The sequence below is a fragment of the Amblyomma americanum genome, chromosome 1 (assembly GCF_052857255.1).
Source record: "Amblyomma americanum isolate KBUSLIRL-KWMA chromosome 1, ASM5285725v1, whole genome shotgun sequence".
Lineage (NCBI taxonomy): Eukaryota > Metazoa > Arthropoda > Arachnida > Ixodida > Ixodidae > Amblyomma > Amblyomma americanum.
Window position 1 is genome coordinate 187,858,085 of NC_135497.1, and position 19,101 is coordinate 187,877,185.

At 42.8% G+C, this 19,101-nt stretch overlaps 1 protein-coding gene across 1 annotated transcript; it reads left to right on the top strand.

Annotated features, from left to right (window-relative positions):
• The first annotated feature begins 36 nt into the window (after nucleotides 1–36).
• Nucleotides 37–19,101, top strand: LOC144114383 (RNA helicase aquarius). The gene is made up of 5 exons (XM_077648079.1): nucleotides 37–2,885; nucleotides 4,654–5,604; nucleotides 7,725–7,964; nucleotides 15,492–15,818; nucleotides 18,967–19,101. Exons 1-5 carry the CDS (start codon nucleotides 51–53, stop codon nucleotides 19,009–19,011), a joined length of 4,398 nt encoding a protein of 1,465 aa, XP_077504205.1. The 5' UTR covers nucleotides 37–50; the 3' UTR covers nucleotides 19,012–19,101.

Sequence of the window (19,101 nt, forward strand, 5' to 3'; positions counted from 1 at the left end):
ATGCAAATAATTTTTTTTGTCACGTTTTCTGCGGCTTCTATACTGCAGACATGGCGGCGTTTTCGTCGTTGTCGCGTTCAGGCACGGCAGACACAATAACAAAACTCGCAGAAGATTATTGGGTACCTCACAACAAATCGTCATGGAGGGAATACGACCCAAAGGTAATTGTGGACATATACCAGAAAGAAATTATAGGATCTGGCTTTGCGATCCGTAAAGTCATGCTGCTTGAATTCAGTCAATACTTGGAGAATTACTTATGGTCGCACTACAATCCTCAAGATGCATCGACTGCTCATCTGATGTCGATTGTTGTCATGGTGAATGAAAAATTTCGCGAGAGAGTCCCAGCATGGCCGACATTTATTGCAAGACCAGACCATTTCCCATCTTTCTTTCGAAAAGTCATGGAAAGCGCATTGGACGAGAACTTCAGTTTCTCTTTGCAGGAGCAAACAGCACTGTTGGTGTTCCTCATCAACTGTTTCAACAGCATGGAAGTGAGCTTGATCCGAGAGCAAATTCAGCGTTTGGTCTCGCTGTCAGCTTGGAGGACCCTTTTGCCAGAACGAAGAGATTACGAGTTCAAGCGCTTTCCGAAGTTGAAAAAATTTTGGGCTTACATTGATAAAAACGACAAAAAGCTTGACGAGCAGGCATACAAGAACCTTTTGTATGAGCGAGAGTTCCTTTCACGGTTGATTGGCCGTTTCTTTAAGTACTTAGAGTCTGTGCCAACGGCAAAAGATGTTCCTGAGCTGGACAAACCGGCTATGGAGGTCGTCCACTACTGCGAACGCTTTCTGGAGTTGATGACAGACCTTGAAGCTCATCTTCCAACGCGGCGGTTTTTTAACACTATCATGGACAACTCCCACCTCGTTGTCAAATGTCGACTGTCAGCACTGTGCCAACGCAATGAAGGCAGGCTGTTTACTCAGCTTTTAGACAGACTGAACTTCTACTCAAGGTTTGAAATCAGTGACCAGACAGGAGAAGAGCTTACTGACCATGACATGATGCAAATTCATTATGACAACATAACAGCTCTGCAGAAAGCAGCATTCAAAGACTTCATTGACCTGCGACGGTTCTCATTGTCGAACGTTGCAAATGTGGACACACGAGAGAAACTTTTGAAGCACTTTGGCTCTCTGAAAACTGAGGATCTGCATAGGCTTGCTGCCTCACTGTTCTTGGTGCCACCAATGAACTCTGAGAGCAAAGAATCGCCTTACAGTCACACCTTTCTTGAAGAACTGCTAATTTCTCGACATGAGAGACGTCAGTCACAGTTGGAGAGCCTGAATGAAATGCCTCTTTATCCTACAGAATCCATCATATGGGATGAAAATGTTGTTCCATCAGAATACTTTTCTGGGGAAGGCTGCCTTGCATTGCCTAAGCTCAACTTGCAGTTTCTTACTCTTCATGATTACCTGCTCCGCAATTTCCACCTCTTTCGGCTTGAGTCCACATATGAGATAAGACAGGATATTGAAGATGCGGTCAGTCGTCTGAAGCCGTGGAAAACAGAGGATGAAGGGGTCATGTTTGGGGGCTGGGCAAGGATGGCACAGCCCATTGTCAGCTTCGCTATTGTGGAAGTGGGTAAGCCAAACATTGGAGAGAAACAGCCTTCAAAGGTTCGTGCAGATGTCACTGTTCACCTCAATGTGCGTAGGGAAATAAAAGCAGAGTGGGAAGCTCTTAGGAAGCATGACGTCTGCTTTCTGATCACTGTGCGTCCTGCTTGCCCCCCAGGCACCCTCTACAACTACAAAGAGCCCTTTGTGCCACAGGTAGGCCTAACGTATGTGCGTGGTTGTGAAGTAGAGGGCTTGCTTGACCTTAATGGAAGAGTCATTGAAGAAGGCCCAGAGCCAAAGCCTGTGCTGCCTGGTGAAACAAGGACATATCGTGTGTGGCTGGACTGCAATCAGTATAAGATTGACATGGATCACAATGTGAAGGGTGGTGAAGATGTCTATGACACATTTAACATCCTGATGAGGAGGAAGCCAAAAGAAAACAACTTCAAAGCTGTTCTGGAAACCATCAGGGACCTGATGAACACAGAGTGTGTTGTGCCAGATTGGTTGCATGACATTGTACTTGGTTATGGTGATCCAGGTGCTGCGCACTACTCAAAGATGAGCAATCAGATTCCAACACTCAACTTCAATGACACATTTCTCAGCATGGACCACTTGCGGACAAGCTTTGAGCATAAGTGCGACATATCTGTGGATGTTAAGGATCCACGTTTGCTGGTGCCACCTTTCAAAGTGACATTTTGTGATGTTGCACTACAGCAACAGACAGCCCTAAAACAAGGCTCGAGAAAAGGGAAGGATGGTGCAGGTCCTGATAAACCAGCAAGGAAAGAGAAAATCTTGGTCACCCCACACATTACTGAGAGTAAGGGACCATATTCAGGTGAATGGACAAAGAAGAATGCCATCCCCTTCACTCCAACACAGATTGAAGCCATTCGTGCTGGTTTGCAGCCAGGCCTCACCATCATTGTTGGCCCACCTGGAACAGGCAAGACAGATGTAGCTGTGCAAATCATTTCTAATTTGTACCACAACTTTCCAGAGCAAAGGACTTTATTGGTCACACATTCAAATCAGGCACTAAATCAGCTTTTTGAGAAAATCATGATGCTGGACATTGATGAAAGGCACCTGCTTCGCTTGGGTCATGGAGAAGAAGCACTGGAAACAGAGAAAGATTTCAGTCGCTATGGCCGAGTTAACTATGTGTTAGGAAAGCGGCTGGAGCTGCTTCAAGAAGTCAGCCGGCTCCAAGATAGCCTCGGTGTATCTGGTGATGTCTCGTACACCTGCGAAACTGCTGGGTTCTTCTACCTTTACCAGGTAAGTGAATGGCACTTATCTTTAGCAGTAGTACCTCGCCCTGACACTTAGACACATAGCCATACTTCTAGCTGGCTATTGTGCTGCTTGTTTAGGTTGCCTGTATACTTAACGAGTGGCCCAAAGGTACATGCCAAGTGTAATTTAACTTTTAATGAGTGACTGCAATGTTACTGAATTTGGTAAATGTATTCTTGTCGTCAAGCAATTTTGTACTGGTTTTCATTAAGTCTTTTCCAATTACTGAAGAACTGTGCCGCACATGGCTAAGCAGTGAGTTTTCATGGAGAGGTCTGCTCAGTCATCTGAAAACCTGGTAGCACACAAGCAGTATTAATGTGTGCATCTCAGACACTGCTTTTACTTCAAAACTTTCAGAGGCAAAAGGTATTGAACTTCATTCCTAATGAACTATACACTTTATGTGAAACAATTAGAGATTTGTAATTCGAACTCTCCCTCCCCGATATCATTTAGTTGCACTTAGGGTGCTATTTATCTGCAGTCATTTAGAGGAACTGCAGGAGACATGCTGAGATAATGTACAGTCGTGAATGCAAGCTTGTCTAGAGTGCTAGAGCAGTGTGCTGTAGAGCAAAGAAATAAGATGTTTGTGTGCCTTCGCTTGAATGCAAGCAGTGTCTGTGTAACACCATACCTACTTTAAGATTTCGCTCCCTTTGCACTACAAAGAACTGCACGAGTGCTCTAAACAAGACTGACAGAAATATTAAAGTGCGTCACTATTTCTTTAAGTGATGGTAGAGTAACTGTAAGTGCGTGGCCAGTAAATGAGAGTTGTTATCGCCCTTCCCTGAAAACTGAAGATCTGAAGCTTTCACCTACTCGGTGCCTTGACCACTGCTCCATTCCCATCTAATCCTATAATTGCGAGGGGTGGCTCATGGGGTCATTTTCTTGTGTGCCAAAGAGGGGTACAATCTCTCGGGGAAACTTGTTGGTTTTGTCACCATTGTATTCAGGTTGATATTCTGCCATGAATGTAATGACACTTGCAGTTCAATCATCCTGCCTCGACTGCGGAACGACAGAAAACTGTCCACGAGTGCGGCCATCTTAAAAGAGTATTGACACCTAATTTTGGTGGCATGTTCTCTTTGCAGTGATGTGGAAGACATTACCATACATTATCACCATGTGGTATTCACCTATGAGCGCTAAGTAATTTATAATCGAATTTTTTTCTCATGGTGTTTTGTTTTCAGTTTCAGCAGCTCTTTGACGTCGAAGTTCCATATAGGTCACGTGAGGCATGAAATAACTGCTGCAATATAATCGCTTCTTCATCTGTTATCATTGCAGCTCTTGAGGCAGGCTGGCTTTAGCGTTCTAGTGAATTAAAATGATGAAGCAGCGATTATTTCATAGTTTTTTTCATGCCTCACGTGGCCTATGAAAAACTCTGATGTCGCAACAGCCATCGTTCGACTGTTGAAACCGAAACAGCATGAGAGAGAGAGTCGATTATAAACTATTTAGTAGTCGTAGGCGAACATGGCATGGTAATCGATGTATATTAATGCCTTAATCATCATTACAGCGGAGGAAACACGCGCCGAAATGTATGTGTTAAAATTCATTTACTCATAATGAGAACAAATTCTTTTTGAATGCTTATATTTAAAGAGTGGTTACAAAGGCTTTGCACAGGGTGCTAATCCTTCTGGGCATCGCAGTCCATTTCTTATTACTCTAACCAACCTGGTAGGGTGCAATTAACATGCCTTGTCTTTTTTCTTTTCCTTAGGTTTTGTCTCGTTGGGAAGAATTTCTCAGCAAAGTTAAACCGGGTGCTGCTACCAAGCCATTGGCCCAAGACATCCAAGACCATTTTCCATTTGCCAAGTTCTTCAGCAATGCACCACAGCCTTTGTTTCATGGTCAGTCATTTGAAGATGACATGGAGAAGGCACAGAGCTGTTTCCGTTACATAAAGGACATTTTTGATCAGTTGGAAGAATTCCGAGCATTCGAACTGCTGCGCAGTGGCCTTGATAGGTCACGTTACCTCCTTGTCAAGGAAGCCAAGGTGATTGCCATGACATGTACTCATGCAGCACTCAAGCGCCGAGAGTTGGTAGATTTGGGTTTCAAGTATGACAACATCCTCATGGAAGAGTCTGCGCAGATTTTAGAGATTGAGACCTTCATTCCATTGCTTCTACAGACTCCACAGGATGGTTACAATCGCCTGAAGCGGTGGATCATGATTGGTGATCATCATCAGCTGCCCCCTGTGGTAAAGAACATGGCATTCCAAAAGTACAGCAACATGGAGCAGTCACTGTTTACGCGCTTTGTGCGCTTGGGTGTGCCCGTGGTTCAACTCGATGGCCAAGGACGGTCACGACCCAGTTTATGTGACCTGTACAACTGGCGCTATCAGAACCTGGGGAACTTGCCACATGTTACCGAGTGGCCTGAGTACCGCACTGGCAATGCAGGCTTTTGCTTTGACTATCAGCTTGTCGACGTTGGAGACTTCAATGGCATTGGTGAATCGGAACCAAACCCCTACTTTTATCAGAACCTGGCAGAGGCCGAGTATGTGGTGGCAGTGTTCATGTACATGAGGCTTCTAGGCTATCCTGCTGAACGCATCTCTATTTTGACCACCTACAATGGACAGAAACATCTCATACGGGATGTTGTGCGCCAGCGTTGCCAAGACAATCCCCTCATCGGGTGTCCACTGAAGGTAAGGCCTGCAAAACAAACATCTGCCAGATATTTTGGAGAATTGCAGTGAAATTCGGTTATGATTTTGCATTGCTGAGGAGGCTGTGTAACATCATAATAAACCACCCAGCCATTCTCCAGAGCTTTCATTTCTTTTTTTATAAAATGTAAAAATAGAGAAAACTCCTGGTGACACCTGTGGCATAAGCATAAGGTAGTCGTGCAACATAATGATAGAAAGCATGTCATTTTTGCCCTTTTTCCTTAAGTTTGTTGCCTTAACCAGCAACCCATGCCATTAGCTAAGACAGCATGACTGAGCTAAGCTGATCAGATGGTTTCTGTCAAACCAAATACCACGTAAAGGGAGAGATAGTCATAAAAAAAAAAGCATAATATAGTGACGACTATGAAATTTCCAGGGAACATGTGTTTTTGTGTGCTGCTTCTAAATATGTCATTTAATTCATGTGAAACTAGTGCTCGCACATTATGTAATATGTTATGTAACTTCTTGCCAAGAGTGTTTAAGAAATTTTGCAGAATGCATGCTGTTGGTTTGTATTGACAAACCTGCACTAAGGATAAAATTGCAGTAAGGTAGTAAGGGTAAAATTATCATCCTGTCTGTCATAGCAGTTGAGTTGTAGGGTTCTGAACTTGCCACTTCAGAGATGCAAAGAAAAGTTTGTGCTCCTGTTTTGGGGGTGGCAACTTCAAAACCTTACAACTCAACTGCTGTGATGCACAGGATGATAATTTTACCCTTATTGCATTCCCCGAGGTCAAGACAAACCAACAGCATGTATTCCAGCAAGTTCCCTGCAGCAAAATTTCTTGAAAGCTCTCGACAAAAAACTTTCACAACATGTACAAGTCCACAAAGACTTTTTTTACATTAGATTAAATGGCATATTTAGAATCAGCACACAGAAATACATGTTGTGTGAAGATTTCAGAATTTTGATTCAATAATTTTTTTTTTAAGACCAGCTTCCCCCCTTGAAGCTCACTCATCAGGGCTTCTATGATGTAGCAGATGATGTCGTGAGCTACGTTGAGAGCAGTCTCACGGGAAGTGCTTCTCTGTTAGAAAAAAATGCATTAAAGGTGTAAAATGCAGAGTGTATGGTGTAGATACCATGAACTTCACTTACTGAAAGCACACGCATGGTGTAAGAAATCACCTGGAGTGCCCCTTTAACCTAGAGCTTTACACTTGCTGAGCAGGAGCTTTGACCAAGTTTTGTATTTTGATTTCTGTAACCTGAGTAGAAATCATTTTTTTTATTCATCTGTCGTTAACTGCTTTTCTGTGATCATTTTAGTAGAGGTTACAATAATAGGAATGTAATGGTAATGGTGAACTCACAGCATGCATGTGCAGGGTATAAATTTAGCCACCCTTATTAAAATAGTGCAGGGAATGTTAAAGGGATGCTGAGGACAAATGGAAGTTGGCCTGTGTTGATAGACTGTTGTGTTATAATTGAACTTAGGTACTACTTTCTCTGGAAATGGAGCTTTTATAAGCTGGAAGAGGTAAAAAAAAAGTGAAATTCAAGTGTCACCACGTCACACTGTTTTCTCAAGCTAACTGGTGTGTCAAGATATATTTTGGCGTCCAGCTTCCTGAGGCTAGGCAACATCACCATTCACTTCCAAACTGTGACCATGGGGCCCTTTTCAGTGTGCACGTCATGAGTTTGAACATAGTGGATATATTCGCTTGAATTAGTGTGACATAAGCACAGTAGCTGAAAAAGCCGCTGTGGTGGCTCAGTGGTTATGGAGCTCAGCTGCTGACCCAAAAGACACAGGTTCGATCCCGGCTGCGGCGGTCGAATTTCGATGGAGGCAACATTCTAGAGGCCCGTGTACTGTGCGTTGTCTGTGCACGTTAAAGAACCCTAGGGGGTCGAAATTTCCGGAGTCCTTAACCTACGGCGTCCCTCATAGCCTGAGTCACTTTGGGATGTTAAACCCCCATAAACCAACCAAACCAACAGTAGCTGAAAACTAACTGAAATTCATTAAAACAATAGTGTGGTTATAGTACTCAGTTTAAAAAGTGGATAACATGCTATGTGGTGTCGTAATCTTCAAAGTGTGAGTTCTTGTTTTGTGCCTTTCGATCAGGTTACCACTGTGGACAAGTACCAGGGCCAGCAGAATGACTATGTGCTGCTGTCACTAGTCCGGACACGAGCTGTGGGTCACCTGCGTGATGTGCGCCGACTTGTGGTGGCCATGTCTCGGGCACGCTTGGGCCTGTACGTGTTTGCTCGCATATCACTTTTCCAGGATTGCTTTGAGCTTGGCCCCACGTTCAACCTTTTGCTCCAGAGGCCTACACAGCTCTGGTTGGCGCCTTGGGAGGTATGTTGGGCCAGAAGTCTTTTTTTCTGTGTTCTTTTCTTCTATGTGCAAAGCCAAAACAATTGTATTGCTTTGGCCAGGTGTGTGCAACATAGCATTACTGTACACATGGCATAGCTGTGGCAAATGAACTGTGAAGTTGCATAGTTGCGAGCTCTTTTCAGTGTCAGTTGTTCATGCAGCATTTTTGCTAGTGCTTTCTAATAATTTCACTGCATGTTTTTGTCATTTATTTTTTCACCCATTTTAGTTGTGTGAAGGACATTTTACTTTTGATAGTGGGTTGGTTCCATGCTGTGTAGCCTGCTGAAGCAATGAACATAAGAATCCATAAAATTTTCTACCTACAAGTATAATTTTTTAGTTTAAAAGGGCTGTTACTGGGCATACATATTTTGTGCTTTGAGTGAGACTTCTGTCAGTTATGCACTCGTAAATGCCTTTCTTGCAGGTTGTTTCATAGTTATTTATGTGAAATCAATTACTTCAAAGACATATGTGCAACAATGTCCTTGTTTGTGTTGTCCCTGCATTAGCATTTTCTGTTGAGCTGCTTGCATTTCTTCTATTACAAAAATTGCTATCGCATAGGGTCTCTCCACGAGAGACTGAACACTCATGTTCGATCGTCATTTTTAATTTCGACAAAAAATATATATAATAATGTCCAAGCTTGTCCAAGCTTATTTCTTGAAAAAATAAAAAAAACTGCAAAGCCAACTTCATGGACAGGCCCGTTTTCCGCAGTTCACAAAACCTGAACTTTGGGCCTCTATAAAAAGAAATTGTTTGCACCCAGCTGTTCACATATTTTTCTGTTAACACTGCACCTACAGCATAATGAGGTGATGGGTATAATTTTGTTTCCCAAGATGGGTGTCGAGTTAAAATAAAAATAATAAACACAACATGTTTGAAAATTATTTTAAAAAACGGCCACCTTCAATTCCTTTCTAACTTTCAGAAATTATGCTTCAGAGCTTGTTCATTCGCATGCTTAAAAAATATGTTGCATTATTTTTGGATTTCCAGGCTTATAGCAGCGGGTTAGAATGGTCGGGTCCCAACTTCAAACGGCTATAAGTGGACACTGAAGACTTTAAAGAGGCCCTAAGCACTATTATAATAATTTTCATGCAAATATCCACTTATATTGGCAGCTTCATACAATTTTATTTAAGTAAGTGATGCAGCAGAGTGTCATTTCACCATGGACTGAATTTAAAGGTGATGTCTTTTAATGTAGCAACACTAACACAAAAAAAAAACCTCGGCAAAGCTTCTGACGAAAGGTTTACTCTACATTCACTTCTTTTTCTAGTGGATCCTTGCAAAACCTGTTAGGCGGAAAGCGTGTAGACCTCAAACTCCCTTAAACGGTGCACTTGATCGCGGAGACGACACATGTGCACAGGAGCTTCCAGGTGCCGCTTAAGGATGGCACCAGAGGCCGTGGCTCATCATCATCATCATTGTAAACTTTTTCCTCCGACTCTAGCTGCCGCTCTCCACATCGGTATGGTGCCTAGAAGGAGAGGTGGCACTAATGCCCTCATGCTGGCAGCGGAAGCGCGCTCCATCGAATCATGCCAGCACCGCAGTGGCTGCTGCAGCGCTGTGGTCAGCACTTTGATGCCTCTCCGCACCATGCGTCCCGCACTCCTCGTGCGTGAGCATGTGTGCCTGTCGTCTGTTCGGCTCGACATTGTGCCTATCTGCTTTTCGCGGTGTTTCTTTTACGGTGGATGGGTGCTTGTTAACATGCAGGCTGCAGTTGTGTGCCTACAAGCCCAATGGCCCATCGCATAAAAAAAGCAAGGCCAACTTGCAGCCTTGCGCCGACTGTATGTACAGTCGCGGATAAGTTCAACCTCTTTTGTCGCGTTACTAGGAATGCTTGCTGCCTTTACGTAAAATGGCAAAAGTAAATATTACTTGCGTATGCGTGAAACCTCAAGTATCTTTCGCTAGGAAACACATCAGAATTTGACCGCCGAAGCGGGGTTCATATTCTGTCCGCGACTGTGCGCCTGGTTGTGTATCGTCAAGGAAGCGGGGTCAGCGTGTCACACAACTCTCTTTTCCGTTTCAAAGTGCCCCGACAACACTCTGTAACAGGCTGACAAACCTGTAAACGAAAAATCAGCCCTCGAGATCTTCACTTTGACATGTATTCCAGGTGAAAATGTCCAAATCGGTTTCTTTATGTTCCCAGTTGAAATTGTTTATTGGCCCATTCCCTGCAACTGCTGGGACCAGTAGCCGCTGGAACTAGTAACTGCTGGTAGCACGAACATTTATTTGGATAAACCATTTGTGTAATATGTCCTTAAATTTCTAACCTTTCTGTCCAGTTATAGAATGTTTTAAAGAGTTGCTTAATGATAATAAGCACACTCCAGAATTCAGGGAAAGAGAAGCAACCTACCGTAAAAACTGGACTATAGGTCGGACCAGGATATAGGTCGACCCCCCCCAACTAACCAATTCTAAAAATGAAAAAAATCTTTTTCAATGGAAAAAGTGCCGAAAGTCACCCTTACCTTGAAACAAATGCGAATCAACAGGTTGCACAATGGTGACAGTATTTATTTTCATTAAATGCTGCTCATATGTACACCCGGCCAATTTTTTAAACAGTATCGCGGACCCATCGACACGAGTGTTTGTCAGCACCTTATTGTCATGGCAAGGAGTGGCAAAAACAAACGAGGTACGCGCATGTGTACACATGCGCTTACTCTCGCTTCTTTCGCTACTTCGTGCAGTGATCTCTGCCACTTTCACGCAGATGCACTCGGCAGTCACAGGCAGCGATCTTGCAGGCAGCTCCCGGACGAACTTCAATCTTTCCTTCTAATTCTGGATACGCTGCGGTCCGCCCACGGAATGATGTTTTCATTTGGTTGCTGCAAGTTGTAATACGCAGCTTCTACCTCCGCCAGTACCGAATGCTCTCTTTAGATACTCCAAATTTGCGCTGCGCCGCCAGGTTGCCGTGAACTTCCATGCACCCAGTCGCGTTTTTCTTGAAGACGACGGCTTCCACTCATTTTGAAACAAAATGTGAAAAAGCAGCCTTTAACCAAAATAGCTTTGCAACAACGGAAACGCAAATGGAGGTGCCACAACATCGCCACGCCGCACTGCTGCTGATGGCGATGGTAATGAAGGCTGTTGACTTCAGCCACCCTTTGTTGCAAGACTTCCATAGTTTTTCCGCCAATGGCCAGTATATAAGACGGGGGTCTACTTTACGCCATCTGTTTCTGAAAAAAAGTTCGACCTATATTCTGGTTTTTACAGTACTCTAAAATGTGTCGCCCTGCAGGACCACACAGATCTGCCTATAGTGAGAACACACAGCAAGCGCCGAGACCAACAACAAAGCACTCCAATGCACATAACTTATATAAACTTACATAAACTCACATTAATTCAAACTGTTACTATGAGCTCATGCTTATATACTCCCTCATTAAGGGCATCCGACAGGTGTTAGCGGGGAGCAGTTGAAAAACAGTTTTCTCGTTAAATTTAAGCACTATTTTTGCAATTTATAGCAGAAAAACTCGAAGAGATTTAGGTGAAAATTTTGTTAATCGAGGAACACCATTACAACATAAACAACAGAAAAGGTTGTCAATCCAAAAACAAAAAGTTCTCAGTAGGATCCAGTAGATCCCACTTCAGAACCAGAAGAGGCTTCCTACAGGGACCATTTCAACCAGCCGCAATCCAGACGGCTTCCTCCTGGGACCAGTAGACCCCAGCACAAAAGCAGTTGGTGCCCTGTAGGGCCTTACAGGGACCACTTCAACCAGCAGCAAGCCAGAACGCTTCCTTCTGGGACCAGATGAAACCATTAGAAAACAGCAAAATCCCATTAACAAATTTTCTCCTGGGCTACATCTTGCATCTGAATTTTCCATTGTGCCTGATGTTCAAAGATGCGAATTTCCAACCGTGTATTGGTCCAACGCATTGCTGGGTCTGATAACATTGCAGCCTGAATATAGTTGTCAAGATGTCAAGCAGCCGCACGATTGAAGCAACGTTTTTTTTTTTGTGCCAGCGACACAACTGAGTGAAAACAGTCGATCGATCGAGCTTACAGATGAAAAAATGATTGAAGACCTTCAAGAGGTCGACTCCCTTGTCCCATGCAATGGCATTGGGGGAAAAAGGACTTTTCGGAACAAACACAAAGCGTCAGAAGATCCAGGAAAAGTTTCATTGTGTTCTGTAGTGGAATAGCCCTGGCACAACGGAACAGCATGCTCACAGTGTAGGTACTTCAGTAAACTACTAATCAGTCAGGCGTCATAGGAAATAACAGCTGCGAAAACTTGAGCTGTAACTCTTTCCTACACGCTCAACATACAAACAGCACAATTAAACCGAAACAGACGATGCAAGTTTAAAAGTTTGAAAAAAAATCGAAACCGAGTCATCAATGCTTGAGGACGTAATCAATGCCCTGCAGCAGAAGCAACAGCAACATATCAGAGCATGTTTTGCTGCTTCAAAAAGCTCGGGCATCACATGAGAATCGCGATTCCTTCCTAATGATTGCGGTGCAATAAGCGAAGGCTCTCGTGAACTAAAACTAGACTTTTAATCTTTGTAAACCTACAAGTTCTCACTTCAGCTTATAAATAATCGGCACTGAAACAAGCATTGGGAACTCAATTAAATGCAGGATTTTAGCACGCGTTTTTAGGAGCGGCGCTCACCTCGCGTACGCGTCACCTACATCATCTAGCCACCATAATATCGCCATCAGTATCACTAGCTGCAGCCTTTTGTGGCTGTCAAAGGCACTGGAATTGTGGTAGCTTGTTAGTGTGTTAGTTCACCGTTGTTGCTTTTGTCTGCCGCCGTCAAGCGTTGCAGTTTTAGCACGATGGGCAAGCACCTCAATAGCTACACAGCTGGGAGTTTGCTGTCAAACATGGCAAGCGTGTGGTGGGCAGAAAATTTGACGTGGCCAAGAATTGCATCCGACGATGTTGCAACCAAAAGGATGCATTGAGGAACACAAGCTGCAAAAAGCGAGCTTTCCGAGGCAAGCCGTGCAAGTTTCCCGAACTGGAAGAAGAGCTGCTCTGCTGTGTGATGGAAGTACAAAAAAACGGCTATGCGTTGACAGCGGACATGCTGCGCGACTTGTGGGATGAGCGTGCACCAGAGCACAGCAACAGCTCAGAGTCGGAATACTCCGCAAGTGACGATTGAACGTAGAAAAAACGCCACTCATTCCCTGATTGATGTGTTTTTACTTACAAAAAAAATTTTTTTTTCGCACATCGTGTGCATGGGCAACACCCTGATAATTGGCCCTCAAATCTGGAAAAAAAGTGCGGCCCTTACGCGCGTTTATATGGTAGTTTTTAAAATTTGGCAGTGCACGTGTTTTGCTTACAGTTGAGTGCATTTTCAAACATGAAGGAATCCAGGCACTCCAAAATGAATATGGATATTGCCAGCAGAACACAAATCACATCAAAGTTCAAGATTTCAAATTTGTGGAGCTATACCCCCCCCCCCCACCTGTAATTTGAACATTTTTCAAAATGTGTCATTTTTACCTTCTTTTTTTACTTGACACCTATCCTAGTAGACAAAATTATACCCATTGCCTCATTATACTGTGCATGGAGTGTCGACAGAAAAATATCTGGACAGCTGGGTGCAAACAATTTCTTTTTATAATGGTCCAAAGTTCAGGTTTTGCAAATTGTGGAAAACGCCCCGCCACGAAGTTGGCTTTGTGATTTTTTTTTTTTTTGTGAAGGGAATTTTTTTTTTTTTAAATTAAGCTTGGATATGTTCTTCTGGGTGCACTTCCATTATTACCTATTCATTTTTTTCGTTTAAATTAAAAATCTCGATTGGACACGTGTTTGATCTCTCGTGGACAGACCCTATAGTCGGATACAAGTCAAGAACAAAGCAGCTGTTCCCCGTCAAAGGATCCGCTTCCAGCCAATGGCGTCCACCGACTCTCACGAACCTGCTAGCATGACAATGCAGGGAGTGGCAGATGAAAGGGGATAGTTTCCTCCTTGCATTGTCACGCTACTTTCGTTTGCAAGCTCATGTGAAAAAAGCTGCTTTTTTCTTGACTTGTATCCTACTGTAGTTGACTACAAATCATCTGCCATTGATGGCATGTTTATCTCATTTATTGCTTATTTATAAATATGTGGCTAACTCATGCTGCACCTTATTGTCATATGGATATAAGGATTACATTAAGCATGTGGTTGACTTACACCTGTGATGTAACGTTAAGAGACAGGAAGAGAGCAGATTGGGTCAGGGAACAAACGTGGGTTTATGACATCCTGGTCAAAATCAAGAGGAAGAAATGGGCTTGGGCAGGGCATGTGATGCGAAGGCGAGATAACCGATTGTCTGTAAGGGTAAAGAACTGGATTCCAAGAGAAGACAAGCATGGCATGGGGCGACAGAAAGATAGATGGGCGGATGGGATCAAGATGTTCAAGGGAGTATGGTGGCCACAGCTGGCACAGGACAGGGAGAGATATGGGAGAGGCCTTTTTTCTGTAGTGGGCTTAGTCAGGCTGATGTTGATGATGAATTTACCCATGGTGCAGGTTCAGATGCATTGTGGGTGGCAGATTCTCTGTGGTCCTCAGTATTTGACACCTTGTGGTACTTTCACGCATGCCTCGGTACTGGTCATTTTGCCTTTTCAACATATTGTATGGAGCTGAAAATTCCTAGAATGTGTGGATGCGTGTGTGTTTAAACTGTTCATATCTTCTGAACAACTTCAAAGTAGTTTGTGAAGTCTCTTATTTGGTTAGCTTATTGAATTGATTGGTTTTCTTTGTCGGGGACATATATTTCATCATGCGACATTCATTCATGTCACGTCACACCATGCGTTTGTGGGAAACATTATTCCCTCCATTATAGTCATTGCATTGTAGCAAGTTATTCCTTTAAATCAAGGTTAGGTCGTAGATTGACATACTTAGTATCAATTTGCCCAGCATTGTCTTTACTTTAATAATTTATTTGGTACTGAGAAGCGGCGAAAGGGGTTAGGGGCAAGGTGGGGGGGGGGGGGGGGGGGGGGGGGGGGGGGGAGTAATGTGCAGTCATTATACATCAGTGCAATGTTAACTCAAGTGAGCAACAGGGGAATTCAGAAATTCAGATAATGCATTACAGCTTACAAAAAGTGGCAAGTTTGTACCTATAGGCTGAATGTGCACAGGTCAGCTGAAGCACTAAAAGAAAAAAAAAGAAGCACTATACTCCCAGAAAAGTGACATCACAGTTGTTTAATGGCTTGGCTGTAGCCAGCTCTCCATAATCCAAACTCTAAGGCAACTGCAAACTAGTTTAAATTAGTGGGAGCCATTTTAATATCCTTGTTGTTGACAGGACAAGAGTGTCTATTCATAAAGGCAAGTCTGTTGCAGTGTGTCGGGAGATCAGTATTTTGATGCAGACACATTGCTGCTTGTGGTAATTTCTCAATCTTTGCAGGCCTACCCTACAGCACGTCCAAACAATGTGCCCGCACAAGGAGAACCATATGTGATCACGGGCATGACGCAGATGGCCCAGTTTGTCTATGACTTCTACCAACAGAGGCTAGATGCTCTCACAGCCCAGCTAAAGGCACAGAAGGCAGTCTACGAGAAGCCGCCCATGACAATCAAGGAAGTCCCGAAGGAAATCCCCAAGGAAATTGGAGAAGATGAACTGGCTGCACCTGAAAGCCAGCCTGTGGAAGCTATGGACGTGGAGGCCACGGGCACTGGAGACGCAGGGAGCACACCTAGCACACAGCACCCCAGTGCTGTGCTAGAGGTAAGGACCCCAAGCATGGTGTCAGTGGCCAGAGTTGTCATTCAAGCAGTACTGCTTGCCAATGTGGCAGCACTTTCTGCCTTGGTTTATGGTTTGGTTTATATTTTATCGGGGTTTGCCAGGTCACCAGAAGAAGGTGACCTTCTTTCACCTTCTTCCCGTCCACGTTTTTTCCCCTATTTTTCCACCTTTTATGATATGCACCAACTGGCCCATTAACAAGCTTTAATACATTTTTGGCCATAGTTTTTGTTTGGTGTATCTGATATTTGTTGTTCATATGGATACTTACATATGTAAGAAACCTGTTTTGTTCTTGGGTACTATTAGGTGTTGAAATGTGTTCACAAACTTGTGTAGCATTTTCACTTTGCTACCTACTTGAGCTCCCCTCTTGGGGCGAAAGGGATGTGTTTTTGAGCTCTTGTGCAGCATTGAAGTGTTTAGGAAAAAACAGACCATTTTATGCTTTTCTGAAAAAATCGAGCAGGCTGCTATGGAGACTGAAAAAAACTGGGTCGCATTGTATTATTGAATAGTAAGAAACAGCTTTATTTGGGATATTTGGGTCATGTTATGGCCTTGTTCTTAACTTATGGTATAGTTTTGGTGCCCTAGTGTTTAATTCATTTTAAGTTATGCAACTCTGTGGGCTTTTCTTTTTCTGACCACAAATGTTCCCACAGGCCACTTTCTTGGGAGATTTGTCAAATTCATGCGTGCCCCTTCTCCAGCCTTTTCTTTACCCACTTTATTACAGAAACTGACCACACTGTGAATGTCATAGCAAACTGCTTCATTGTTACAAGCAGTTATTTTTTATTTAATATGGCATTTCCGGTGGGAGCACGTATCTGCATGCTCTTTTTTGCATGTATCTGGCAGGAAGGGGTGGAAACAAAGGTGAAAAGGGTTCCTCAGCACTTATCGAAATCTGCTGGGTTTCCTAGAGGAGAAGCAGAGTAGGAACCCATAGCTAGAGGCTACTAATTTGGTGCACCTTTATTTTTTTAACACAATAGCGTTAAGGTTACTGTGTCACAGTAAAACCGGCTTCGTCGTCGGTATCGGTATCATTAACTGTGGACAGAAGATCCCAATAAAAGCAAAAAATTGATAAAATTCAGGAACAGGGCAAAGAATGCTCGGATCAATGCCAAATTTCTCAGGCAGGTTCCTGTAATGAAAGGAAAGTAATTGAGCTGAAAAGAAAATGAGTTAATTTGAGTGGAAATCGAACTCAGGACATTTGGATTGCTCGACGGGCGCGGTGCTCATGGGCCATAAAGGCTCATTGGTTCAAGCTGAATAAAGGCGGACCTGGTGAATGCATTGTGGTTTTTTGCTTAGTGAACTGTATGTGAGTAATTATGAGTATGCTGATTAAGAATTGAGTCATTGTGGGAGTTTTGTGTAGGCATGCAAACAAGACCCGTTAACTCTATCCTTTCTACTCTTAAATACTGATGACTCATAATCATTGTGCAACATAGCATGACTCGGCATTTCCGATGCTGTCTATGGCACGAAAGAAATTCGTGGGATACAGTGTGCCGGTATATGTAAGCAAACATGTATAGTCATGAAATATGAAACTTAACATACTATGATTTATGAAAGTCATGTCTCAGTCATTCTGCAATGCACCATGCTTCAGCACTTTACAAGAAATGTAATGTAAGGTCTAGAGTTTGTACAAATTATGCATAGTCATAGTCGTGACTCATAATCATTCTGCAGCATAGCATGACTCAGCACTTTACAGGTAGTGTACTCATGATGCATGACTCAGCAATTCTGCAAGCTGCATTGCTCAGCACTTGACAAATAACATAATAAAAGGTGTGTAGAGTTTGCTCAAAATATGCATAGCCATGCCTAGTAGTCATGGTCGTTCTGCAATGCAGCATAACTCAGTGCTTTAATGCTTTCACATTATCGCAGGTAAGCAGTCTTAAGTGTCTCTGCCGAATTTTTTTTAATGTTCTGTAAATTTGCATTACTTCTTGGTCATCATTTCACATTTTTTGAGATCTCTTTAGAGCCAGACCTGGCTCTGGTGGCTACATACCAGAGCAGTATGTGTTTGCATGGTTGTGCACCAGTTGGGTGATCTTTTTTGTATATATACACAAAGTATTTATATTCTAGACTTTTATTTAAGTTCTTATTATTATAATTTTGCATGATCTGCACAGTTTTTTATCGAATGGGCCATGCATTTAAATACCCTTATCCTTGTGACAAATACCCCATTGCTTGCAATTTTCCATAGAGTTTTGAAATAACCTCAATAAAGAACCCAAAGCTGTTGCTGTGTTGGCAGATCGTTATGTCGAACCTGCATTTATTTCAAGCCCTGTTTTTGCATCTCGCTACTAAATTCGTTATATATTGGGCTCTTCATTGTAGGGTTTTATTCTTTGCTGAATTTTGGAAGTAAAAATGGGGTGCTAATTTTGAGCTCAGGTTGATAAAAAAGTGTTTTTTTGTGTGTGTTTTTTTTAGTGGTTGGTGGGGTAGATTTCTTCCAGCAAACATGGTTCATTATTTGCACTCTTTTTTATGCTTGGCATAACATGCTCTATTTCTTGCTCATTATTTCTGTTAGTAATCTAGAAATGGCTGGTGGCATAAAGGAACTGCTTTCCAAGTATATTTTTTTCTCATTTGTTGCCGTTATTTCGTAACTTACACTACTATGTGGAGCACTACAGTGTCTGTGCTCGAGTTGTCTGCGTCTGTTTGTATACTGCAAAAACATTCAGCGTCACAGCAGCCATTCGAACTGTACAACAGTCCTGGAGCTGGATGTTAGTATGCGTAGTGTTTCATGCAGTGGTGCCATTAAGACTTCGGTAAACCTCTGTAATCTGGCCTGAACCTTCTAAAACTTACTTTGTGAGCTTAATCTTGATTAAGCCATGCCACCAATAACAAGGATTAAAAAGCATAAAAATAAAGAATGAAGATAAAAAACGGTTCTAGTATGAGCATAAGACAGCATCTTCTTAAAGATGCATTTCCAGATAGACATCAGGGTTGACCGGATTTTTGAGAAGTGGTGCTAGAATAGGGTAAAACAAGGTTTAACCTGAAAACGAAGGGCTGTAATTATATGTCATCTAATTTCTTTATCATTTTTCAGGTCCAGGAAATGAAAAGTGACTCAAGTGACTCTGAAGAGAGATAGCAGTGAGAATTAGAAGAGAGCATCTAATTGTCACCTGTGCATAACTAAAAATGGAATCGTATTTTATAAATAAAGCACTATCACCCATTG

What these genes read in the sequence shown, in the direction of transcription:
- LOC144114383 (XM_077648079.1), top strand. Translation starts at nt 51, where the DNA reads ATGGCGGCGTTTTCGTCGTTGTCGCGTTCAGGCACGGCAGACACAATA. An exon ending in TCTGGTTGGCGCCTTGGGAG is followed by an intron (nt 7,965 to 15,491) that starts GTATGTTGGGCC and finishes CAATCTTTGCAG; the next exon opens with GCCTACCCTACAGCACGTCC. An exon ending in ACCCCAGTGCTGTGCTAGAG is followed by an intron (nt 15,819 to 18,966) that starts GTAAGGACCCCA and finishes ATCATTTTTCAG; the next exon opens with GTCCAGGAAATGAAAAGTGA.